The sequence below is a fragment of the Lissotriton helveticus genome, chromosome 11 (genome assembly GCF_964261635.1).
Source record: "Lissotriton helveticus chromosome 11, aLisHel1.1, whole genome shotgun sequence".
Classification (NCBI taxonomy): Eukaryota; Metazoa; Chordata; class Amphibia; order Caudata; family Salamandridae; genus Lissotriton; species Lissotriton helveticus.
This window is the reverse complement of record NC_136072.1, coordinates 1106977847-1107005402: the sequence shown is the minus strand read 5'-3', so window position 1 is coordinate 1107005402 and position 27556 is coordinate 1106977847. Positions and strand designations below refer to the sequence as shown.

At 46.1% G+C, this 27556-nt stretch overlaps 1 protein-coding gene across 1 annotated transcript in view; it reads right to left on the bottom strand.

Annotated features, from left to right (window-relative positions):
• Positions 1-27556, bottom strand: part of LOC144792654 (glutathione S-transferase theta-1-like) — a 103878-nt gene that overhangs the window by 61362 nt on the left and 14960 nt on the right. Inside the window, exons 2-3 of the mRNA XM_078667802.1 lie at positions 12805-12892; positions 5889-6039 (exon numbers count right to left, since the gene is read on the bottom strand). Of these exons, the coding sequence (XP_078523928.1) occupies positions 5889-6039; positions 12805-12892 (239 nt within the window). The remainder of the gene's footprint in view (positions 1-5888; positions 6040-12804; positions 12893-27556) is intronic.

The following is a 27556-nucleotide window of genomic DNA, read 5'->3' as shown; positions in this document are numbered from 1 at the left end:
GCCTGGCAGCTCTGTGTTTCTGCATGCTCTCTATATGTTAGAGTGCCCCAAGCAGTGATAGGATGGCATGAAAGTGCTGTTTGAACACCCACACGTTTAAGGAACGGCCACCCTCCATTGAATAAGTGTCCCTGGCCAAGCACTCATCCATTGGCACATTCTATTAAGTACAGGGGACTCTGCAGCATTTCTGCAAGAATGGGATACCCACTCCACGCACAAGGGCAATATAGACATGGACGCAGAGAGATTCCTAGATACCCATGCCTCCATCCCATTGTTGCCACATTGCTTCATGTCATTATTATTATTAATTAACATTTGATAGAGCGCATGGCTACTCTTAGGCATCCCAGCGCTAATGACAGCAGGCAGTCTAGCACAGTTTATGCTCAGGTCTGGAACAGCCACGTTTTTAGATATTTCCGAAACGTAGGGTGATGGGTAATTTACCGGAGATCAATGGGCAGCATATTCCAATGCTTTGCAGCGTTGTTGGCAAACATTCGGCCTCCAGCACGTGCTCTTGATTTTAGCACCGTCGCCAGGAACATATGCGCCGAGCACAGAAGTCTCGAGGGGCGATGGAAAGCTATAAGTGCAAGATTGATTTTTGGGCCCCTGCCCCAGAGAGTTTTATGTGCTTTACATAATGACTTAAACATTATGCGTTCCTTGATTGGTAGCCAGTAAAGCTCTTTTAAGACCGGATTGGCAGTGTGTGCTTTTGGGAAAGTTGCGCAGCAGCCTGGCTACGCAGTTCTGTACCACTTGTATTTTCCTTATAGTGGTCTTTGGAGTCCCCAAGTAAAGTGAATTTCCATAATCCAGCCGGGATAACACCAGTGCCTGGACTATGATCCTGCATGTTGATTCAGAAAGGAATGGAAGGATTTTACGCATCTGCCTAACGGTGCTGTAACAAGGCGCTGCTAATTGTACTGCTTGGTGGTCAAAGTTAAGCGACCTATCCAGCCAAACTCCCAAACTCTTGATCTTTTAGGTTTTGGCACCGGGCCCAAACTGTTTGGCCAACTCATGCTTGCCAAAGCTCTCTGGCCGTTGCCCAGGACCATTAGCTCCGTTTTGTCTCCATTAAGCTTGAGACATGACTGGTCCATCCACGTGGCCACTGTTCCTAAGCAGGATTCTAGATCAGCTGGCATCTTCTTTGAGTGGCTTAATGCCACTACTAATTGCGTGTCAATTGCATAAGTTATAATATGGATTCCATATGGGAGGAGCTTTGCAAGGGGCCTCACATATACATTGAAAAGGGTGGAACTCAGTGAGGAGCCCTGTGGAACTCCGCACGTAAGTGGGAGGTATGATTGCCCTCAAATACATGATATGACCTGCCTTTCAAAATAAAAAGTCCCGGTTTTTAAACAGTGCTTCGCACTGAAACACTATAGAAACACTATTTAAAAACCGAGATATTTCTCTGCTTACTTAGCACAGGTGCGAACACAGGTCTCTATTGGGCTGTCCATTTTTGCCCTCAGGATTAAAAAACAATCTTACTGCTGCAGCAATACCACCCTTCACTGCCTTCAAAGAGACCCCAGACCTGAAGCATTTTCAATGTTATGTACAACCAAGCCCAAGTTTGTTGCTTATCTTATGAAGCAAAGAACAACTGGCAAAGCGTATAGTCCTGGCTTGTTGTAGGTGTAATGTTACATGCATAGCTGCCAAGGTTTCAGATTTCTATGTGTGACATTTCCATAATTTCAGAGTAATTATGAGTGACATTTTAACGACTATGAGTGGCACTTTCTTACGAGCAAAATCAAGATATTAAAACGAAGGAAACTTCTAAATATCAGATATGACACCCATTTGAGCAACTAGAAACTCTACGTTAGCTGCTGCAAAGCGCAAGACATAATGGTTAAACAACTTTCATTTATACTCATGTCTAAGTAAATATACTTAGAATCGTACAAATATCAGGAAACTCCCTTTCAACATTAAATCAAGGCTCTCTCTGCACACTACGTCAGGAGCTGTTTTTTTTGCGGTTGTTTGTTTTTTGAGGCTTGTACCATCAACCTTTGCTGACTTATACTGGACCCTTTAGTTCCTCCCTCGTAATTAATGATGCTTCGCAGAGAGCATCACTCAGTCCAGGGCTTCTCTCCAAGGTGGAACCTAGCCGAAACAGGAAGTGCAAGGCCCTGCTAACAACACTCTGGTGGCTACTGTTATTGGATAGGCCAGCAGAGAAACAAAAGATTTCTAGCCTTTGTGGGCCCCCCGCCTCCGCCTCCCCCTCCACCCCAACTTCCCTACAAACAAAGGTCAGGAAAACATCAGGGCTCGGGCCACCCTCGGAGGTCACGAGTGACCCTGTGCCTCTCTCCAAGGTGGGACCCAGCCGAAAAAAGATGTGCGAGGTCCTAACACTCTGGTGGCAACTGTTGTTGGATGGGCCAGCAGAAAAATCAACATAAAGATTGCCAGCATTTGCGGTGCCCACCTCCTTCCCAGCAAACTGAAGTCAGGAGAACATCAGGACTCGGGCCACTCTCTGACGTCATGCGAGTAACCCGACCCAACAGGGAACCTATGTCAGAGAAGCCCCAACAACATAAAACACACTTCACGCGGCTCCAGTCTTGCAACCCATTTCACCGTTTTGAGTAACGCTGCAGCTGCCTGATCGCGCGCTGCCATTGGCACCAAGGCTTAAAACTTAAACTTACTTGGGCTGTAACACACTCTGCCAAGGCTTGCTAGGCTGCAGGCTCAGGCCGTGAGCCACTGCGTGTCCCGTCAATTCGAGTTTGCTGCTCAATCCGCGCCTCCAGGCCGTGTTGTCCAGGCTGTGCAGGGAGGCATACTTGGCAATCCACAGGGAGCCATGAGTGTCACCAAGTAAGGATATCACACCGTGCAATTAGAGGGTCACCTGGGTGACGGTCACTGAAACCTCGACGTCTCTCTCGGCGAAGTATGTGTCACACATATGATTTGTCTGTAATTCATCTGTGTCTGTGGAGGTGGCTGTCATTTTAGTCCCTTTTCTTCGTCTATGACACCTGTCAAATAGTCCTACTTTTATGTTGAGCGTTACTGCAAACTGTAGTCCTACTTCTGGTCTATGAAGTGTCCCAGTTTTTTGTTTTGAGAATCTTGTCACCCTACGCAGGTGTCGCACCTTTTTCAACCCTCCTCAATGGTTTTGAATCCCCCACGTGATCGTGAAACTTCACAAAAAACAAACACAGAAAGCGTTTCCTGTGTCTTTGAATGAAATGACTTACCACATAAAACGATATCACTCATAACATTCCTCCTTGCAACCCCGTGACAAAACAGAAAAACAAACCATTCCATTTGAAAACTGCGGCTTCCCTCGGCCCCCTCAGGGGGCCACCTGAGAGGGTGGCCCCCCTTAGATCCATTTGGACACTTCCCTACCCAGTACGCGGGACTCCAAGAGGAGTCCCCTTACAGGGTGCGCCAGACACGTCAGGTCCAGCATGCCGTGGGGTGGGGGAGGGTATTTAGGCCTCCCCCTCCATTTTAGGTCCTCTTTGTTGCCTGGCACGCTGTCTCCCACCCTACCGCATACCCGGCATGGGACAGGCAGGTAAACTGTAGAGGACGTTGTAATGTTTTCTTTGTCGTTGCAGGCGGAATTACAGGGCGATCTGGAAGCAGCTTGGGTACAGAAGGATACCTCTGCAAGAGCACAACAAGGGTGCCAGAGCCAAATCTCAGGAGCCTCAGGGGAGGGTCCTGGAACAATGACGTTGGCACCCCGTTAGTTCTTCGGGCGGTTGTGGGTCTGAACAACCGGGGGCTTGCCTTGCTACGCTCTGCCCTGAAAGGGGCGTGAGTAATAAGGGACCAATATGTCACGTGATCCAGTAAGGGGATCACCCCTATAAGGGTAGCGCTGATTGGGTTTACCACAGTGCTTGGCTCATCAGGCGGGCAGGGCAGCATAGGTTGTTACAGCTGCCTGCCCTTGGATCGACCAAAAGATAACCCACCGTATTTGCATACTTTTGTATGGAATAAACCTGCAGCAATATTTTCTCCAAACAAAAGTTGTGTTGTGTGTTTATTTCATGCATGCCTATTCTGCTGTGGTGTGGGTGGGCCTTGTGCCTATAATAGAACTATGTGCATTCCACCAGACTATTGGTTTTATATTTATAGGTCCACTGATGGGATTGCTGTTGTTCCTCTGTAGTTGCATGAAATCTGTGTCTCCCATACATTTTTATAAGCTGCCTCGTGCTGAAAATCATATTTTAACATACTCTTTAAACCAATATGTTCTTTTTTGGGTGCAGCCAATCAGTAGGGTCACAATTATAAATGTATTCATGAAAATGATGGAATGCACACCCACATGTTGTTAGCCAATCCTTTAGAATAATGCTGAATAGCCACATTTTGCGTGCGGACATTTATGTTCTGCCCCAAAGCACTTTGATGATAATTTCGAAACATGGAGCGCAAATGCGTTTTCTTCGCTGTGCGACATGTAAACGGTGCGCTTTGCACTCCATGTTGTTTCGAAATTATCATCAAAGTGCTTTGGGGCAGAGTACAAACATGTCAGCAGGCAAAATGTGGCTATTGAGCATTGTACTGAAGGATTGACTAACAACATGTGGGTGTGCTTCCATCATATTCATGGACCTAGAGAGTGGCAAAATCAGACATAATCTAAATCCCTGATGCATGCCCTCTCTCTCCCACCTCTTCCTCCCATTGCATGCCTAGGTGCAGCAACCTAATACCTGACAGGAGCACCCCATTGGTTATTTACCCACAAAATCAAAACAGTCCCCACCTAGCCCACACTGGAAATCCAACATTCATACACCCAAGCACATCCCCATACTGTAGGGTGCCAACTGTTCACTATTGTGCTTCTGTGCCTCACCAGGTATATGAAGCGCTAATAGTGTTATATATACACGCACACACACCATGAATATACAGTGGGACACTGTTCTCTCCAGCACAGCAACAAAATACAAACTCAAGTCACTTTTGAAATAAATAAAAAAGCACGAGTGCATTGCTGGGAGGCAACTGACTGCAGGAAACTGAGCTGTAGTGCCCTTAGGTCAGTCACAAGCTGCTTGAAAGACTTCTGTATCGAGTTACTGAAATACAACGTCTATTGGAAACGATCCCAGGAAATGTACCCTCCTTCCCCCTGACCCATCTCCTCGCTACTGGACATCCTCCAAGCACTGGGCCCGAGTATACAAACAGCTCAGTGTTCCCCGGAGAGCACAGTATCTACCAGTGCCTTGTTTGAGCCAGTGTTTGCAAGTGGGGGCCCAACCGGCACTTATTTTTCCTCATCAGACTTTGGCCCAGAGTAAGAGATAGAAAAACACAAAAGGGGAAAAGGAATAGAAAGATGGAAAAACAGTGAAAAAAGAATGAAAGCAGAGATGAAAAAGAAACTGTAAATGTGAGCTAAAGGGGCAAAGAGTGTCATGGATGAAAGGCATGAGGTGAAATCAAGACTATGTAGCCTTGGTATTTGCACTCCCACATTCGACAGTGCCGGCCGCAGGCTTCTGAACAAAAGTTTTTGGCCCACTCTTATTGGTTTAGAAATGAAGCACTGGTGTCTTCTGAACCTTTCCTCTATTATTTGCCTCTCTCTGGATCATTATAGACACAGTTCCATAGCCTGGACCTTTGTGTGATCACCTTATGCATTCTGGATGTTGTTGTCCTATTGTGCTTCCACTGAACTAGTTAACTAACACACAATAAAGTAATAATTTGTAGGAGGAACGTTCAGGACCGAGACAGCATTAGCAATGACCAGGAGTCAGGTTGTCACCCCAGGCATCTCCAAAGCCCCTGAAAAAGGACACCATGACATCACTGCTACTTACCTTGTACCAGAAGATCTTGGAGCCATGCGGCCGTACAGAGGTGTGCTGCCAGGACAGATACTCGTCCACACAAGCCCGTTTCTCCAGGTCAGTGGGGTACCAGTGGTCTGGGGTGTCGAACTTGCGAACCAGATAGAGGAGAATTGCAATGCTGCAAGGAGACGACACAAGGGAGTGAAGGCCACAATGAACAAGCTCTTGTGACTGTACTATAATAGTGCAACGCAATGTGAAGACAGTGTGTGCAAACTAATACTTATGTTAGGATAGGTAAACATTAATTCGTACTATTTATCTGGCCACACCAACAGCATTCATCCACAACTCGCTGGGTCTGATGGCTTAGTGGACTAATGCGTCCACTGTAGGGGCCTGTGTTTGACCTCATGGTCACAGGTTCAAATCCCAATGGGCCCACTCAGACTTTCTTTCATCTGAGGTCGATAAAATAATTATCATTGTGTTGCGTAACAGACATCTGTTATCCAGTGCCAAGATACCCTTGGGTGAATGGGTTCTCTACAAATACACCTGTTAAGTGGTCTCATTCCTGTAAAACAGGAATATACCAGTGCCCACAACTTGCAGTGCATCTTTACAAGCCGAACCATACTCCAGTTTGTGAATATCAACCCAAAACCATTTTAAAAGATGCCCCAGGGATACCAAAAGTCCTACGATGTGATACCAACGGAAGACTTTGCGCTGTGCAAATGAACATAAAAGACTAAACTGATGTGAGCTACAGACTTAGGTATTGTACTAATGTAATTTTGTTAGTGGAGGTTAGACTTGGAGGCTTATGTGTTTAGGGATATAGACTTCGGGAAGTTGTGTTGGCCTTCGGTTTCTGGGTGATCAGATTCAAGTTTGGGAGTAAGTGCTCAGCTTGATGGTTGTAGGGCACAGTTAACATTTTAATTATAGATTTGAAGAATTCGATGTACCCCTTGTTGGAATAAAAAGGTTTTAGCTGTGCTGTTTATGTATTGTACGTCTTAAGTTAGCATTTGAGGCACCATGTTATGTTCGGCCGCCACTTTGAGCCATGATTGAGACTAATTTTTCGCTCTGCCTCTGGTGAGAGCAGCTGTGGTAGTTTTCGTTTCTCCAAGGTTGGGCCTTGCTGTACTAATGAATACACTGTTCTTATTAGCGCATACCTTTCCCACTAGATAGAGGCCTGCTCCCACCTTTAAAGCGGCGGGCACAAGAAGAACGACCTTCAATCAATCAATGAGCGTGTTTGTTAAGCGCTACTAGTCACCCGTGAGGGTCTCAAGGCACTGGGGAGGGGGGTTTTGCAGGTTCCAGTCCATCAAGGAGGGGGGTCTGTCGAAGAGCCAGGTTTTGAGGTTTCTTGTGAAGATGTGGAGAGATGTTGTCTGTCTGGGAACTGGCCCGAGGAAGAGGCCGCCTGATCTGGTCTTTCTGGAGCGGGGGACCACGGCGTAGGAGAGATGGGCTTATCGTAGGTTCTTTGGGGTGCTTGGACTTTGAGTCAGCTGTTCAGGTTTGCTGGTCCGGTGTCGTGGAGGGCCTTCTGATAGTGGTTTAGCATCTTAATGGTGACTCTAGCTTCGATGGGGAGCCAGTGGAGTGTGCGCAGGTGCTGGGAGATGTGGCAGTGTCTTGGCAGGTTGAGGACCAGTCTTGCGGCGGCGTTCTGGATGTTCTGTAGCTTGCGTGTGAGGTTTTTGTTTATTCCGGGGTAGAGTGCGTTGCCGTAGTCGAGTCTGCTGGTGACCAGGGCATGAGTGACGGTCTTTCTATGTTCGAGGGGAGATCCATTTGAAGGTCTTGCATAGGAGGTGGAGGGTGTGGAAGCAGGAGGATGAGACGGCATTGATCTGGCGGTCCATTTTGAATTCGGAGTCCAGGATGATTCCCAGGTTGCGTGCATGGTCCGTGGGGGTGGGCGGACTTTGGAGGGCAGGGGGCCACCAGGTGTCGTTCCAGGCGTCAGGGTGTGGGCCCACGAAGAGTACCTCTGTTTTGATGGGGTTTAGTTGAAGGCAGCTGTTTTTCATTCATTTTGCGACAGCTTCCATGGCTTCTTAAAAATTGTGTCTGGCGGTGTTGGGTTAGTTGGATAGGGAGAGGATGAGTTGGGTGTCGTCTGCGTATGACATAATGTTGAGTTTGTATGTTCCGACGATGGGGCGAGCGGAGCCATGTAGATGTTGAAGAGCGTAGGGCTGAGGGATGACCCCTGGGGACTCAGTCGGTGGTTGGTGTGGGGTCCGAGGGGAAAGGGGGAGGAGGGGAGGGGTAAGGAGTCTAACTTGCTGTGTTCTGCTGGAGAGGAAGGAACTGATCCAGTCGAGGGCCTTGTCTTGAATCCCTGTGTCGTGGAGTCTGCGTATTAGGGTGCGCTGAGAGACTGTCACATGCCGCTGAGAGGTCGAGGAGTATGAGGGCTGCTGGTTCTCCTTTGTCCAGTAGGGTGCGGATGTAGTCTGTTGCGGCGAGGAGGGCGGTTTCCGTGCTATGTTTTTTTTCTGAAGACGGATTAGGAGGGGTCGAGGATGTTGTGCTCTTCGATGAATGTGGCGAGTTGGCTGTTGATGGCTTTCTCAATGGCTTTAGCTGGGAAAGGGAGCAGGGAAATAGGCCTGTAGTTTTGTAGGTCAGTGGGGTCCGCCGAGGTGTTCTTGAGGAGGGGGTTGATCTCGGCTTGTTTCCAGTAGTTGGGGGAACGATGCGGTGGTCATGGAGTGGTTGATGGTGTGGCAGAGCATGGGTGTGATGGTGTTGGAGGCTCTGTTGAAAATGTGGTGGGGCAGGGGTCCATGGGGGCCCCAAAGTGGATGGAGTTTATCGTCTTCAGTGTGTCTTCGGGGTGAGGAATGTCCAGTTGTTGATCGTTGGCTTCATGGTGTCTGGGGTGGTTGGTGAGGGTTCAGTGGGTTGGTTGTCTTCATCGAAGTTGTCATAGAGGCTCTTAATTTTGTGGTGGAAAAAGGTGCTGAGTTTGTCGCTGAGATCTTGTGAGGGTGGAATGTCAGTGGACTCGCTGGTAGGTTGGGCGAACTCCTTGATGATGTTGAAGAGTTCTTTGCTGTTATGTAAGTGGGTGGAGATTCGGTCTTCGATCAATTTTTTCCTTGTTTTTCTGATGAGTTGGTGGTGGACTTTGGTCCGCCTGGATGGGGCACGCATTACTGATCCACAAGAGGTGGCAGAAATCTTTGCCAACCACCTAGAGCAGGTTTACTCTGCCAGAGCGCAATATACCTCTGAGGAATCTAGACAGCTCCTGGAGGAGATGCACTTACCGACTCTTTCTGAGCCGGATAGAGAGGCGCTAGATGCAGATATTACAACTGAAGAGATAAGCAACGCTATCTTCGCCATCAAATCGGGCAAGGCTAAGGGGCCCAATGACGTCCCCATTGAATTTCTGAAGGGCGTGGCTCTCAGCATCACTTCTCATCTGAAGAGTATGCATGAAGAGAGCCGGGACAGTGGCGTTCTGCCGCTCTATCAAAGGTTGGCTTCCATAGTCATCATTCATAAACTAAATAAGCCATCCACTGACTGCGGCTCTTATAGACCGATTTCTTTGATAAGTGCTGAAGCCAAGGTCCTAGCTAAGCTTTTGGCGACCAGACTTCTTACCGTTCTCCCCTCCCTGGTCCATGATGACCAATCGGGATTCCTCCCAGGCCGTAACACGGCCCTGAATCTCCAAAGAGTACATAATGTTATGAGCAGGCGACCCTATATGTGGGAAGATGCCGTCATACTGTCCCTCGACGCCACAATGGCGTTTGACTCGATAGAGGTGTCCTACCTCTTCGAAATCCTGGAGAGATTTGGTTTTGGTCCCAGCTTTATCCAGTGGATACAACTGTTGTATACAGACTTACTGGGTCAGGTGCGGGTCAACAATCACACATCTTGGCAATTTGTGCTCCACAGGGGAACCAGACAAGGTTGCCCCCGGTCCCCATTATTGTTTGTACTGACCCTGGAGCCCCTGGCCCACTGGGTTCGAACAGATGCTTCCATCAGAGGACTCAAATTGAACGACGATACGATTAACAAGATCTTTGTATGCTGATGACATCCTTGTCTGTCGCTTCCCCCAGGTCCTTTATTAACGGCTTACTCCATGTCCTCACCAACTTTGGGAAATATTCCGGTTACTCGATCAACTCGTCTAAATCAGTGTTGTACATGTTGCACGGTCCCTCGCCCCAATTACCCCGGGGTTACTCTATTACCTTGGCCGCAGAAGGCTTCAAATATCTGGGTATTTTTGTTACCTCGGATCCTAACATTTTTCATGAACGTAACCTGCTGGGTCCATTGCGTAGACTACACAGTGATATATCCCACGGGAGATCGTTGCCGCTGTCCCTCACCGGTAGGGCAGCCCTATTTAAAATGCTAGCACTCCCGAGATTCTTATATGCTCTCCAGAACGGTCCCTTTCCTATTGCTGATTCTTATTTTAACACATTGGAAGGCGATCTATGGCTCCTGTTGTGGGATGGAGGCGCAGCCCGTATAGCCCTTCACAAACTCACTAAGGGATGGTACGACGGGGCATCGCCCTACCTAACATACGCCTCTACTACTGGGCATCACAATTGGTAGCCACAAATCAGTGGGTCCACGGATCGCCTTTAAATGCAGCCTTCCACTTAAAGCGTTATCAGACAGGACGGGAGGGTTACTTGGGGGCCCTTTACAGCAAATCCACTCGGAATCGGTATATAGGTCCCATGGCACAGACAGTCTGTGGCATCGTGCCAATAAAAGTATGGGTTGGCTTAATAAATTCACCAAAGCCACGCCACTGTGGGCATCGCAGAAACTTGGCTCCCTCTGTCGCCACTTAGGTTTTGATAAATGGGACACAATTGGCATATCTACTTTGGGTGATTTGATACAAAGGGCAGCTACTTACTTTTGCAGAACTACAGCACAAGCACACACTTGCACAAACAGAGGCCTTTCGATATCTCCAATCAAACATGCTATCCTCCCAAACTTACCTGACCTCTCCTCCCTCCCAGAGGCCACACCCCTTGACGACAGACTGCTTTCAGAACCCCTCCTGACAAAGGCAATATCCTATACCTATCGCAAACTGTGCAATAACCCCCCCCCCCCCTACACTTCCCAAGCCCTACGTGACAAATGGCAGGTGGACGTGGGAAACTTGGACGATGAGGAATTGCAAGCAGCACTGATGTTTCCTAAGGAAACGGCGATTAATCGCCGCTTCCGGCTGATCCAGTTGAAAGTCTTACACAGGGCCTACATGTCCTTTCCCCTCTTAGCTAGGATAGGAAGACGTCCCGACGATCTATGTCTACGGGGTTGTGGCCTGACTAGTACTTTTTACCATGTTTTGTGGTATCGTCCTGTGATCCAGCGGTTCTGGGAGGGGACGACCCGGAAGATGACCGAGGCATTAGGGAAGCCTATTCCACTGTCACCCCAGGTGGGTGTCCTCAACGTATGGGGAGTCACAGATTTAACTGAGATAGAAATTCGGTGGGTAGCTCTGGGGTTCCTACTTATCAAACGTTCCACAGCAATGAACTAGGGCATTCCTTCACGGCCTTTGGTGGTTGGGTGGCTGGCTGAGATGGATCGATGCATGCTGGCTGAGAAGACTGTGTATAAACTCAGAGGATGTCCCAAAAAGTGGGACAAGAAATGGGGACAGTGGAATCAGTATAGGGGTGAGATTTGTAGTTCCCCCACAGCCGACATGGCCATGGACAGAGCTGGACCTTCACGTTGAAATGTTCGATGTTATTGCTGTACGATGTATACCATATTGATCCTACTATTGTCACTTTATGATCAGATTGTCGACTGCTTTTTTGTTTCAATAAAATATTATTAAAAAAATGTTTTAAAGATAGCGTGTGCCCGGGTCTCAGGAACACGAAACTCATCATTCTGTACCTTCTTTGTCTAGCTACCTCCAACTGGAAATTTCCAGTCGGGCATGTCTTCATTGGTTCGGAATTGCACATAATGTATCACCATGTTTGCTAAAGTCAGTTCCTCTGCAGCAATCCCAGGAGCCTGGTCAGACTGGACTCCTCGAGTGTACCTGGATTGTATTATCTACTTTCTGACCGGCTCTTCATTTGTATGGAAGGCTGAGAGGGGGTCATGAGTGACCGGTGGCTCTAATCGGGTCACTTCCTTCACCCAGGAATCTTAGGCTGTGGACCTGGGTGTGGGCGTTGGTAAGTTTGGGAAGTGTAGATATGCTTTTGCTACAGATTGGCCAAGAGCCTGTTAGAGGTTAGAATTTGTATTTTTGTTAGGTTTAGAATTACAATTTGGTGTAAAGTCGAGGGGCTTAGTAAGGCTTAGGCTTGGAGTTAGATTTAACACTGATGTTTAAGGGTTGGGTTCATCCTAGTTGTTGGTTTGCTTTTGTGTTCATGCTGAGGTGTGGATCAACAATTAGTCTTGGCAGCTTGGCTCATTGGTTGGGTTAGGCTCAGGCTCAAGTAGAAGGATACTGTTTAGGGGTTGGGCTGCCCTTAAACCAACTTCATTTGCAGCAAGGAAACAAGCCCAAATTAAGCACATCCCAATTTATATGTACACAAAATGTGGTCCAATTGAACGAAATCCAAGTCAGCGTCTCTTGTAGCGACCCCACTCGGCGCATATGTAAACAAGAAAACTGTGCACAAAATGGATTTTAAATGGAGTGACCTCCTGGTACCAGGACAATAGGCAAAAGCACAAAATAAGATGTGTGCGGAGCTATATTAGTAACGCTATTACTTAGTGATAGGTGTACTTTCTGATATATACATACATATTTGTAAAAACATGTTCCACAATACCTGGATCTATTTTCATAGACCTAGGGAGGCTGAAAGGCAGCGGAAAACTGTAATGTAGATGCGACACCTAGAACACTCACCTCTCTCCCAAGGTGAAGTCTCCATCCTTCAGGGCTGGGATTTTGTGCAGCAGATTTACTCTCTTGAACTCTGGGCTGTGGTTGTCCCCTAGAAGATAAACCATTTATGTATGACACAAGAGCTGTGCAGTCAGAAGAAAGAACAAGCATTGGAAATGCAATAGGTCTCGCATTAGGAAAGATGAACTATTGGTCTTATAAATGACATTTATTTTATGTGTTGTTTTTTAAATTAATAGCTTTGTCATTTACAATGCCAATAGTTATAACTTTTGCAAATGTGACACCTATAGCATTTGTAATGCAACATGCAAGAGTGACAGAAAAGGAAGAGTGACGGCAAGCGAGAGAGACGGACGATAGAAACGGAGAGTGGAGAAAGTGAAGGAAACGTGAGGAGAGGGAAGACGGAAGAAGGCAGACAGTGCGGGAAGCAGGGAGCGAGATACAATGATGGGAGATTGAATGACAATAACAGAGCACTCAATACAACTTCAACTAGAACATATGTAGCATGAACATATTAGTTAGCAGAGTACGGAACAGACCCCGTAGGAGAGCACAGAAGATTGCACGCAGGATGGCAAGAGAACATTGGAGAATGCCCTCAGGAAGCATGGGAGTCCCAGCAGAGGGAGGGAGACAGTCTGAAAGGAGTCGGTCGCTGTCTGTCTGCCAGCATGAACGCCCGGGGCAATAATAGCAGCGTCGCAGGAGCGCTCAGCAAGGTGCAGAGCCGTATTACAAGCATACAGAGAATTTAGACCAATAAGAAGACAAGCAAATAAAGATAGGCAAATGGTGGAATAAAGAGGGGGGGCTTATTTACAAGCCACTCGCGCCAACGGTACGTCACTTTTTCACATATTATAAGTGATGCACCGGCTGCGCAAGGGGCTTGTAAATAATACACAGGAGATGACACAGACAAGTGCAAACAAACATACGTAAAAATGTTTTACAAAAAGAGACAGCCTGGGGACGAGACATATCGCAACCTAGTGCATATGGTATCCCTATTGTAAATTGATGTATGGATTAGTGACTCCATGATTGGCTGGTTTGGTTTACTTGTCAGACCCTAGTATAGTGCACTGCCTGTGCCCAGGGCTTGTAAATTAAATGCTGCCGGTGGGCTTGCAGCACTGGTTGTGCCACCCACAGAAGCAGCCTGTAAAGTGTGAGGTTGGTTTTAACATTCTGTGTTTGAAAATACCACTTTAAGAAAGTAGGTATTTTCTTGTCTAACCATCCAAGCCTACCTCTGCTAGATTGTGTATTACTTGTCTAAAGTTTGAGTGACAGGGGCTGGGGGATTCCAGGAGACAGAGTGAGTCAGCACATGGCTGACTAGAGAGATCTGCATGCAGATGGGAGGGAGGAGTTGCACCTGGGACCTGAATAGGGCTGGCCTTCCCTCCACAATGCTGGCTCCATCTCCTGTGGTGTATCTGATGTCCCTGCCCTACACTGTGAAAGGAAAGAAGAAGTCTTGTCAACAAAGTGCTCCAGGACTGACCAGAACTGGTTTGGACTAGGCAAAGGCCTCTCTGCCTGCAGAGAACAAAGAGAAACTGTGTATAAAAAGGGGGACCCAGAACTTTAGATCACTTGTGGGAAACGAGAAGAAACCTTTGCTGAGGAGCGGAACCAGAGAGACTGGGGAGAGACTATCCCTAAGCAAAGTGCTGCTTGAGGGATTTCCCTGCAGTGGTTGCCTGACTGCCAAAGAAAGGAGAGAGGAACTTTGTGTGTACTTTCATCAACTTGTGATGGATCTCCAAGGGCTTGAGAAAGAGCTTGCGTCCTGCTGAAGTATCAGACAACAGACTTCACCCACCAGCTCCCCAAGAGTTCTTTGAAGTGCCTGCAGTTTTGCTGGGCTTTCTGAGGGACTGTGTGTCGAAAGGAGGTGGAAGTGCGACTCACGAAGGAGAATCGTGTCGCAGCCGCCGGAGAAGAGGATCGCCGTTGCACCAGATGCCGCCACAGCTGTCGCATCGCTGGGAAAGCGTGTTGCCACTGCAAGCTGTCGCATCGTTGCCGATGCATCGCCGGAGAAGAGGATCGACGTCGCATCAGACACAGCCGCATCACCAGGAAGCTTGTCGCTGCTCAGAAGAATCGCGGAGTCGCCACACGGCCGTCGGGCGTGAACACATTGTTTTGCATTCAAGAGAAGACACCATCTTTGTTTTATTGCACCGGATCTTCATCGCATCACGGCGTTGCGGGCAGCATCGCCACAGAAGCGCAGTAAGAAACCATGCATCACCTTCCCACGCAAAGAAGAACCAACGCATCCCCTACACATCAGTAGGGACCAGACGCATCACCGTTTCTGTGTGTAAGGAACAAACGCATCACCTTCCCTGCAACACTTTCGTTGTATAGCGTTACGCATCCAAAGGTACATTGAACTCAAAGTGTAGCATTTTACATCTTAAGAGAACTAAGCTAATTCTACCATTCATAAAGTACAGTATTGTGCATTTTTGTCATTTGTGGTCTTGTGTTATATAAAAATACTTATTTTTATACTACAACTTATATGGTGTCCATCTGTTATGTTGTCACTGGGTTACTGTATGTGTTCACAAATGCTTTACACACTGCCTCTAAGATACGCCTGCCTGCTCATGCCAAGCTACCAAGGGGGTGAGCAGGGGTTATTTTAGGAGTGTACCCCTTTACCCTGACTAGACAAAAGGGTCCCTACTTGGTCAAAGGTACCTTCCTCTGCCAACTAGAGACCCCCAAATCGAACACCCGATATATATATATGAAGGTGCTGGGACTTTTCCTACCACTCTAGCCACCTATTAAACAATGCTATTTCCCAGTGGTGCACCGTTTCTGTCTGCTTAGTAAGGTGTTGCATTGCTTAAATAGGTCAGGGTCTGCTCAGGAGTTTACATGTTCAGCTTAATATACATGTGCTGTTGTCGCTTGAAAACAGGGTAGAGACGCAAACCGCAGCCAGGTGACGACTAAAACAACCACCCCCCTTTTGACAGTGGAATAGTAAGCTGTCGACTCCCTAATAAGAGCCGTCCTCCGACAGCTGCCCTGAACATTCATGCACGAGAAGCCTAATCCTGCAAAACAGCAAAAGTCACACAATTGATTGACGGAATGCAGAATACATCAAAACAGTCACCCCCAGTCAAGAGATCTGGGTTAAATCCATAATTATTTTGTTCACATCGCTACCCCAGTTTAGACCTGGCCATATGCAAATCAGTCTTGACCCTGTGACTCATGGGAACAGTCCAACCCGAACTGCCAAGCCAGGTCCTCCCTGGACCAGAAACAACATCCTAGGACCGGTTTCGTGGTTCACCCCTCTTCAGGCAGGATAGCTCTGTTGCAGGGTTTCTGTACTCACACAGAACTGTGCACAGAGGAGTGGAACCTCGGCAAATTAGGATGTCCCAAAACTTACCTTAGCAACCAACTCACCCCTTACCGAGCTAGCTACAGTGTCTCATTGGACATATCAAACACCCAATGTTTAGACAAACCAGAACATGAACTTACAGTACCTCAGGGTACGTGGGACTCATGAACACTCTTTCGTTATATTATCATTACAAACCAGATCATGGAGTAAAGAAGACACATGTGCATTTGAAATGTTTATTTACTAATGCCGTCTTCTCAGGCGCAGTATCTTTGATAATACAAGTATACTTATTATCAGTAGCAAAATTATCAGCATAGTTACTAAGACATAAAAAGCGAATGGTGACAGCATGTTAACATGCTGTAATGAATAAGAGTTAACAACACTTATATCTCACCCTCCCTAACACATATATTATATTATTATCTAAGAAGGTCTCTTTGGGTTGTTTTAGGGCGGGCCCATACCTTAGTGTCCTAGCATGAAGGAATCACATCAGCATACACCAGCTCTCTCTGCATGTGCACCGCATCAAGTGTGTTAACAATTCTCGTGCAAAGCAATATCAATCCCGCCTCAAGCCCAAGTTGGCAAAGGCTGCACTTGTGTTATGACTATGAAAGCGTGGAGATCAGACCTCATAACAATTCCATATCGTGTTGCTCCTGAAACTTCAGCACTCTCCGTGCAGACATGGTTTATTAAACAAGACTGATATCAGAGCAATAACATATTATTCTCACATACACCACGGCAAACCACTAGGTTGAAAGCTAAGTCAACAATTAAGGGTCGTGTGCAGAAGTTGCAAGAAAGGAAAAATGGCGTTTAAATCTCAAATGTACCTATGCTAACTTAACACGATATAAGGATATATAGGAGCTATACAACACCCCCCCATGATCCGAGAACGGACTAAATAAGGTAACAGAAGTGCCATCACATGAGAGCAGAATCCATTTATAAACGAGCATGAATAAAGATTCAATTATAAAAATTAATGCTAAAAAAATAGCCCACAAATATAATGTGGCTCAAGCCAATAGGCAAGGAAAAATAAAATGTCTTGACCAAAAGTCAATAAAGTCAAGGAAATGCTATCAATCAGCATGTCAATTTGAGGCAGTGTCTAAGATAAGACCGTATATGAAAAGTAAGCTGCAACAGCCTCCAGGAGGAAGTCACTGTCCTCATCAGAAAACAGTTCAGCCATCCAATTTAAAAGATGAAAGGAACATACGTGATCTTCCAGCACCGGATCCTCTATAACCATCAGAGGACAGCTCGGTGGGTTCTCAAGAAAACTTAGTTCCAAGAAATTTTGCGCTGCCGACAACACATCCCAGGGACCCATTAGTCCATGTGCCACCGCCAAGGCCATAATCCTTTCGTCAGAACAAACCAACTCGTGAGCAATGATAGGACTCATCAGTTGATCAAAATCGACGTCAGAAGATGCTGGTCCGCAGAGACACAAATCAATGGCCCAAAGGAAATCACAGGTCAGACAGCGAAATACAGGCTGGACACAGGTGAAATAGGAGAACCGAAAAGATAATCCAAACGCCGTGCTTAGAGTCGCTAACGGCAGTGTGCCATAGTAATCAAGCATGCGGTTGCGAAACCGCGTCAGTAGTAGCTGTGCGTGGTCTTGCACAGGAAGGGCATCCATATTTAAAAAGGCAGAAAACCACCAATGCGCCAGCCGCTAATGCAAGCAAAAACGGGAACCCTCCAAATAAGGATGAAAAAATAGAATGGAAGAAGGCAGGGATGACTCCAAATATCTTCTCAAAGGAAGTCACGAGACCACCGCTAACAACTTTAAAAAAATGTGCTAGGCCCGTTGTGGAGGATGCGTTAAAGATAGAACGGACCATGGCTCCGAAATGCAAAGGCAAATCAGTGTTTAATAGAGCCTGAACCTCCGTACGGGTGTTAGCAATGTGAAGCACGAAAGTTTCACGGGCCGAGCTCAAGGCCACCTCTTTCTGGGACAATAGAGCTCTTATTCTAGCCATGCCGCTGAATTCTGCTCCCAAGGTCGGTATCTGTGGCCAAATGGAAGACTCCCTATGTTCACGTGTGGGAGGATAAAGAACATTTCTGCAGCAAATAACTCGCTCACTAACCGTTACTATGAAAGCTATACCTTTAATCAAACCACAACAGTTTTCATTATTGAGCATTAAATAACTACCATTCTCTAACAATTTAAACGTGGGGATGATAGCAGGAACCGGCGTGCCCTGTAAAACGCAAGCCATATTCGGTCTGTCCTTGTTACATGAACCGTGTAACTGTATGTGTCTACACATTAAAGAATGATCTGGCGTCTCAGTACACTCATCCCCTGTTAGATAAACCTCTTGTTCATCCTTGAAACATCTGTATGTGTATGGGAGTGACCAGACCTCATGAAGAAAACCGCTACCTAAGGGTTCAAAACGACCTATTGGCACATATTTCATACAATTTGAAAACTTATATAAAGCAAAAGGCAGCGTTATTAAACCGTGGATAAGCCACGTAGCAGCAGTGGCCTCTGCCACAGAAAAAGGTAAAGATTCCAACCTTTCAATATGGAGCATAGAAAAGGAAGCATCACGCATTGAAAGCAAGCGTTGTTTGTCTGTCAAATTAAACGGTGCAAATAAAGAGGAAACGTTCATGTATCCCCAGGGAACTGTACCCATTTTCAGAGTCTGAAGTGTCCATGCAAACTGCATGATCGAACGTAATTGATTTTGACCATGGTATAATACAGATACTTCATCATGCACAATATCAACAACAGACGACACAATATTATCTAATGTGTAAATTCTAGAGGAAAGCACGTTAATGCTATTGTCAACAACTGCAAGAACTTTCTCAAGATTTGCCTGATCAATAGCCCTAAGGCGTGAAGCAGCCTCAATCTGTGAGAGTTTCCAAATTTCATTGTAAACACCATACAACCAACGTTTCGACCTGCCACTAGCTGGGCCCTTAATGAAATCATTCAAATCCACGTCTGCATTCAGTTTGGAAAGGTGATACTTAACCGCAGGTAAAGTTGAATGTTTCAGCCAAGCTTGACACAACTTGCCCACAGAGTAAGAGGTGACAGTATGACTCAAATCAAAACGGGGATCAGATCTAACAGCCTTAAAACCGTCAGTTATATTTAAAAATCTCTTTTGGCAAGAATCAGCACTACGGTGCCAAAGCAGCCAACCCTTGGGATTCATACTGGAAATGTTAAAGGAGGAATTCAGAAGCAGAGCCTGTATATCTCTAATCGACAATTTAGTAAAATTACTCCAATTCTCATATTCCTCCAACTCCGGGAAAGACGGGGTGTTTAACCTTTTAGATGTAGCCAATCCAAAGCATGTTGTCTGGGAAATGGTTTCATTTAAAAACCACATATGATTTGGGATGAGACATGCACGGTGCAAAGCCTCAGTGCCTCGTACCTGCCAGGCTCTTGAGCCCCAAACTGATTTAAGGTCTATGGTATCCTTCCATAGCTCATACCCCCCAGTAACTAATTGATCCAGGAAGGCCTTCGAATACAACAATTTTGTATTTGTAAGTCGAACCTTGGACAGTGGCTGTTTGTGAAATTTAAAATAAAAGGACTCGGGATTGGACTGATTAAAGTCAGTGAAATAAGTATACTTTTTAAGAAACGTTTCTGAACTCCCTTGTGTAGGTGCTGGGCAATGTTCCCACTGAGTAAAATTAACCGCATCCCTTCGGGAAGATGTCTTGTGTAAGAAGTGATTGCCATAATGTTGGTAACAGAACAATTCACCATAATTAGCAGATTCTAAATATAAATCCTCAGCATCAAAGGCAGCATAGTATTTCAAATCAGAAAACAAACTTTCCACAGCATTAACATCCCAATCATCAGAACGAATGTTTTGTTTCACCACATCCCCCATATTAACTCTCAGTACATTAGGGACATTAACGACTTCCGTTGGGCCATGAATCTGAAAACGAACTGCATCCCACGCGATTCCATCCAGAACAGGCCACGCTGTGATGTTAACCAAAGTCAAGTCTCTTTTTAATCTGTGTGTAGAATGTGAAGAGGAAAGTGGGGCCAAAGTTCCATTTAAATGAGTAATGCAAGTTCTCTCCTCGACATAGTGTCCATTCATAATTCGAAAAAAATAAAACACAAAACCAATTGACATAAAAAGGTAAACTGAAAAAAGGACCAGCCAAATGTATATCCAAGGAGGTATCAAAAAATGTTTTTTAAACAGGCTAGCATATACTGCAATTTTAGAGGGTTTTTTCGAGGCAAGGGAAGCAGAGTCAAATGAAAATCTGGATTCCGTGGCTAAACGAGCTTGCAGGTCAGGCATGGACAAATCAGTGGGGTATGTATAGTCTGTCTCATCAAGGTTAGTTCCTGGTAAATTATTCAATAATGGACTGGAAACAGCAGGTAATTCGATGGCCACCTCTGGTTCATTATTAGAAGCAGTGGGCATAATTGAATTTCTCACAATGGAAGGACAGGAAACAGCCGGTGTCATGCTAAGAAGAATCGGCCACTCTGTGTATCTTGACATTGTCAATAGAAATAAACCTGTTTTCCTTACGACCTCGAAGTGGTGGTAAAATGACTGTTCTTGTGCCCTTCACTCCAAGCACTGGGACTGGAGCTCGATAGGAGGGACCAAACTCTTTCTTGTTGTCGATCTTCTCTCGAACCAGTTCTCCAACTTGGGGTAGCCAGCCAACTACCGGGATCTGCAACGCATCATCCGAAGCGGAGGGCAAATGTTCCTTTGCAAGAGTGTCTCTGGTCTTTTGTAGATTCTGTAAAACATTGCAATGTTCATCTGCGTCAAAGGAAGTGGCGCGAACCACTGAGTCTAGACCGTCAAGGTCAGGGACGAACATCTTGATGCCAAAGAGCATTTCGTATGGGGTCCGCCCACCCAGAGACCTTCTAGGGAGATTATTAAGAGCACGCTGCACGCCATAGAGGTGAGCCAGCCAGTTTCTGCCAGTGCCTATAACTCGGGCTGTCAAAGATTGCTTTAAATCACGGTTCATTCGTTCAACTACACTATTACCCTCAGGTCTGTAGGGTGACGAAAACTTGACTTGGACCCCCATCGAAGTCATGGCATCCTTATACGCCTTAGAGGCGAAAGCCGGACCCTGATCCGAATGGAAGGTACCACAGGCAAAAATCCCTATAAAGATACGCAAATCTCTGATGACAGTCCGGGAATCAGCGCTGCGATGTGGCCATACCCACACAAAGCGTGTGCATGAGTCAACTGCTACTAAGATGTATTTATACGCAGTATCAGATGAAAATGGACCGCAGTGATCTAAATAAACACAGCCTAGTGGTTTATTAGAAATGTACAACTGAGTCTGAGGCGGACGCGTAGCAGTTGAAGGTTTAATCTGCTGGCATATGTCACAAAGAAGGACATAATCACGCGTCTGTTTGTACAGTCCCCGCCACCAGAAACGTTGTTGTAGTTGCGTTACAGTGGCTGAGACGCCCGCATGCGCAGACGCCACACCTTCATGAGCCGCTGTAATCAAGTCTGTTCTGCGATCCGAGTTGGGAATCAGCCGTTCCCCAACATCAGGAATTGTCACAAAAGGAACCTTTTCGGGACTTAAGTGGTATTTATACTTCGAAGGGAATCCCGAAGGATGTTTACTTCCCTTCTCAGAGGCAGCAATCGCTGCCAAGATGTCGCTATCAATCTTGGTTTTAGACCTAGTAACTGCTGCAACTAAGTATGTAGATACTGCTGATTTCGCCGCTTCATCAGCAAGCGAGTTGCCAACAGCGTGTACTCCCACGCGCTGATGACCGAGAGTATGAATCACATAAACGAGTGGCAACATAGCCTTAAGCTCTGCCACTCGAACCCAGATCATTTTATGTTTTATTGTGCTACCCTTGGAATCAAGAAAATCATTTTGAATCCAAAAGAACAAGTTTTCATTGTAAGACTGGACACAGTAGTAAGAATCACTTACAATTAGAGTAGTAACACTTGGATCTGCGTACTCCAAAGCTAGTAAGAGAGCACGAAGCTCTGCCAATTGTGCGGTGCAATCGCCCAGGGGCAACGTGTGTACCTCCCTGGAAATGAACTCATCATTCAACATAGCACCGACCACAATGGCGCATGCGGAAACGTAGGCATGTTTAGAGCCATGCGCAACCTGCGCCGACCCATCAGTGTAAATGATGCAATGGAAGTCCTCCAAAGGTCGCATCGCCAGAGGAGCAGGGTGAACGAATTCATACTGCAAGTACTCCTGCGACCGTAAGGAAGCGTCAAAAATAAACATGACATCCGTGGATGACAATGACGCAGCCCACTGAATCCACCGAGGGTGCAAAGCCTTTGAATTTGGTACACTTGCTTTCGTGACTGCCTCCAAATGAGGACAGGGTGTTACCACTAGCATGCGTTTCCCCTGTGACAGAGCTCGTTCCTTTAGAATAGCCATCTGTACAGCAGTTAAAACCTTTTCTATGGTGGGAAACCGCATCTCAGCCGAAGTGTACAAGTGTGACTTGTAAGCAATAGGTACCGTGTCACCTTCATTAAAAGTGAGGTACGTGAAACCCACCGTCCCAGGAATTATTCTTATGACCAGGTTGGTGTGGTTATCACGAGTCAGTAAATATTTAGAAGCGAGCAGATCAGCCTGCAAGGATTGCAAAATGGCTGAATGCTCAGGCAGCCAGCATGATTTAGAGAAAGTCGGTTGTATCAAAGCATACAAAGGCTTGATACGCTGGGCATATTCCGGAATGTAAGTTCTGCCGAAATTCAAAAAGCCCAGTAAGGATTGTAATTTTTTCAGTGTTGTTGGTGCGCGCAATTGTGCGCACTTCTCCAAGAAGTGAGGAGCCAAACCTCTACCTTCATTGTTGAGCTCATAGCCCAAAAACAACACTGTGTGTTCAGCAATGTGCGATTTTGCAAAGTTGAATTTGTAACCCATGTCTGCGAAGTTGCAAACAAGAGAATTTACACGACACAGATGCTCCCAAATATCGTCGTCTGTGAGATATATGTCATCCACATACGAAAAAGCATCAGGGTCGAGTGCCTCCAGAATAGAGACAATTCGAGCGGTAAATACACCAGGACTATTCTTGTAGCCCATTGGAAGACGCCGGAATTGCTTTTGGACTCCAGCGCTTGTAAAACTGGTCCATTGGGAGCTAAAGCTGTCCAATCTGTGGGCATAAAAACCATTGGATATGTCAAGCGTTGTCTTGAAACGCTTACGCACGAGACTATCCACTAGGGCAGAGCCGTGGGTATTCTGTACAGCACAGTTACGGCAATGCGAGTTCAAATGCCGGTAATCCAAAACCAAACGATATGATCCGTCAGGTTTATTCACAGTAAAAAGGGGATTATTCATCGGTGACACACACGTTTCAATAACTCCCTGATATTCCAATTGTTCAAGGATTTCCGCGACGGAAGATTTTGCTTCACGCCGAATGGGATATTGAGGTTGAGGCTGCGGCTGAGACCGCAACTGAATTTCGTGGCAAGGCGACAATTTATCCCAACCACATTGGTTACGGTACAGAGCCGGCGCGAGAGCCCGAGCCCACTCTTCTGCAAAATGCTGCGCATGCTCTTTCGAGACAGTGTTCGCGAAACTGGGTAGGATTACCTCCTCCCCTCGCGGCGCCGCGAGCACAAAAGGTGGGGGCCAGTCAGCCTCCGAAAGTAAAATATCATATGTAGAAGACAGATTCTCCCAAAATACACCTTTAACGGTACGCTGTATGTCACCTTCAATTAACAGGACAATTTCATATAGTCTTTCAGGGGGAGCAAGTCTCGTATCCGCTGTTTCTATCACAACGTAGACATCAGTCGCTGTCACCCTCAGTAGTGGACGCAGCGCCTCTCTGACTATGGTTATCTCCGCCGCGCTGTCCAGCAAGGTCAGAGCCCACGTCAGATTCCGAAGCCGCGTTCTCACTATCTGTGGCATATCGATGCGCCGTTAAGGCTGCGACTTTCTTTTCCGCAAACTGCGGACGCCTAGGCGTAGAATCCTCCTGCTTCACTGCGCCGTCCGTCTGGCGGGACTGGCCACGTTCTTGTTGGCCACCACGTCCACGTCCACCCCTCCTCCTCCACCGGTCTTCGGGGCCGATGTGTCCTGAAAGGAACGAGGAGAGCGTTGATCAGAACCCTGAAAACGATCAGGTGATTTAATCATCGCGCGGTCGCGCAAATCATAAACTTTTTCGGATGGCGCAGGAGCTTGTATTGCAGGAAAAGTACCCTGAGTCTGCATTGTCTGCTTCCCCTGTGTCTGTTTTTTAGGCCAATTTTGTTTCTTGGACTTTGGCTGGGCATCTGTCACCGCAGATTGCCCCTGTGGTTGTTTTTTCTCCTTCACCGGAAAATATTTCAGACCTCTACTTGTGCGGCCAATCGTTTTATAAGCGGCCACCACAATCTTTGCTAACTGGCGGGGTTTGTCGGCATCGGGCAGAGCAGCCAAAGCATTCGACACCTGAAAGTTAACTGCATCTCCTTTAACATTGGAGAGAATGAGATCACTTACAATCTCAAAAGAACCACACAGGCGCATACCCAATTCAACTGCTGCCTCTGGACCGTGATCATTCTGAACACGTCTAACGATTTCAGGCAGGGCAGTCATAGACGGGGTGCCGAAGCACCTTGTATAAACTGCCGCAAATGTTTTTCCCCAGCTGTCACAGTCAGCAAGTTCAGGAGTAATATCCTTCGGGAGAGTAATCGTCAACATTCTATGTTTATCAGCAGGAGTAGAATTCGGAAAAACCGCTTCCAGTTGATCAAACTTCTCTGCTAGCCAGAATGGGAAGTCATCGTTGTCAACAGGACGCGCACCAAAAACCGAATTTACCATCACTGGATTGAGACGCATTCCGCCTCGTTCCATGGGAGCGGCCGCACCCCCCTGGGGACCACCAGGAAGATGTCGACCGATGTATTGCACTAAAGCACGAATCACGGAAATGGAAACTACATGTAGCCTGCGAATTTCTGCCAGGGTACAAGCCCCGTGATTCGGGTGCGGGGTAAAGCCACCCAACGCAGGCCAATTAGTACCTGGAATTGAGAGTGGACCTAACCTCGCACGGGACAAAGAGTGGGGGAGGGCGCCATCAAACCAAACTCGATGCTGCCAATGATCAATAGGTATTTCCAATGCCCTGTATGGCGTATATTCAGCCGGGACATCCGAGGCGGTGTAGGAGTGGTACAAACCAGAATTAGCGTCCACAGCCGGAAACGTAACCCAAGAGTAAAACAACTCGTAAGGAAACGCCGGATCTGCACTTACCACGAAAATCACAGCCATCCCATCTACTGGGACCTGGTACGTCTGAAGATGGTTGCGTACCGCTACGCGACTATGCTGCGCAATAGCCACCGCTGCCGCCATTACAGAATTGGAAACAAGAAAACACAAAGAATACTTTGTAGCACAACTGGGTAGTAATTCAAAGAAACCGTTTAAGTAAGAATCAAGCTTGAATAAAGACCTATTCCAAAAAATAGGTAGGTTTCACCAACACCCCGTTTTCCGGAAACGGATGTGAAGGGGTTAAGGCATGAACGATAAACTACTCGAGTGTCATGATATAAGACCACCGAAACCGTTGGGCGCCATGTTGCAGGGTTTCTGTACTCACACAGAACTGTGCACAGAGGAGTGGAACCTCGGCAAATTAGGATGTCCCAAAACTTACCTTAGCAACCAACTCACCCCTTACCGAGCTAGCTACAGTGTCTCATTGGACATATCAAACACCCAATGTTTAGACAAACCAGAACATGAACTTACAGTACCTCAGGGTACGTGGGACTCATGAACACTCTTTCGTTATATTATCATTACAAACCAGATCATGGAGTAAAGAAGACACATGTGCATTTGAAATGTTTATTTACTAATGCCGTCTTCTCAGGCGCAGTATCTTTGATAATACAAGTATACTTATTATCAGTAGCAAAATTATCAGCATAGTTACTAAGACATAAAAAGCGAATGGTGACAGCATGTTAACATGCTGTAATGAATAAGAGTTAACAACACTTATATCTCACCCTCCCTAACACATATATTATATTATTATCTAAGAAGGTCTCTTTGGGTTGTTTTAGGGCGGGCCCATACCTTAGTGTCCTAGCATGAAGGAATCACATCAGCATACACCAGCTCTCTCTGCATGTGCACCGCATCAAGTGTGTTAACAATTCTCGTGCAAAGCAATATCAATCCCGCCTCAAGCCCAAGTTGGCAAAGGCTGCACTTGTGTTATGACTATGAAAGCGTGGAGATCAGACCTCATAACAATTCCATATCGTGTTGCTCCTGAAACTTCAGCACTCTCCGTGCAGACATGGTTTATTAAACAAGACTGATATCAGAGCAATAACATATTATTGTCACATACACCACGGCAAACCACTAGGTTGAAAGCTAAGTCAACAATTAAGGGTCGTGTGCAGAAGTTGCAAGAAAGGAAAAATGGCGTTTAAATCTCAAATGTACCTATGCTAACTTAACACGATATAAGGATATATAGGAGCTATACAACAGCTCGATTCTCCAACACGTCACATCAGTCAGTCAAATTAACTTTATGCGGCTAATTAAAGCCATAAAAGTACAATAACAAAAAAGAAAGTGGGACATTCTGCAAACATTATAATACATGGATATATAGTCCATAGTCAGTTAAGGTCCCACTGTTTTAACAACCATAAAACAAACATATATAAAATAAATAAGTAAACAATAAAACAATAAGACAATTAACAATCATATAATCCTGCTCAACACGAAATTCATGGTCTGCAGCCCCCTTGGGGAACAACAAAATAAGATAAACACCATCTTATAATGTGAAAATTCATACAAAATGTAAAACTGACATAAAAACCATGACAAGAAAACATAAATAAATGAGATCGGCCCACCATGACATAATTAGACATGAGTACAAAATAAAATTTGCCCCACATACGCTTGCTCATATTTAGAATAAGAAGAATTCATATTAGACAAGACTGCAATGTACAGAGAGTAAAAATATGTTGTTTTAAAATAAAAATGACATAACATGATTAGGAACAGTGTCCGCTGGCTTACAGCCTACTCCTATGTCTAATCACCCCCGTTAGGAAACTGGCTACCCCAAAGCAGACCATAGGTGACAGTAGCGTTTGTAAATAAACCAACGCTGGCCTAACCTGAACAAAATTACGACCACTAAGCAAAGGGAGGATAAACTTCCTGCCCAATAAATTATAA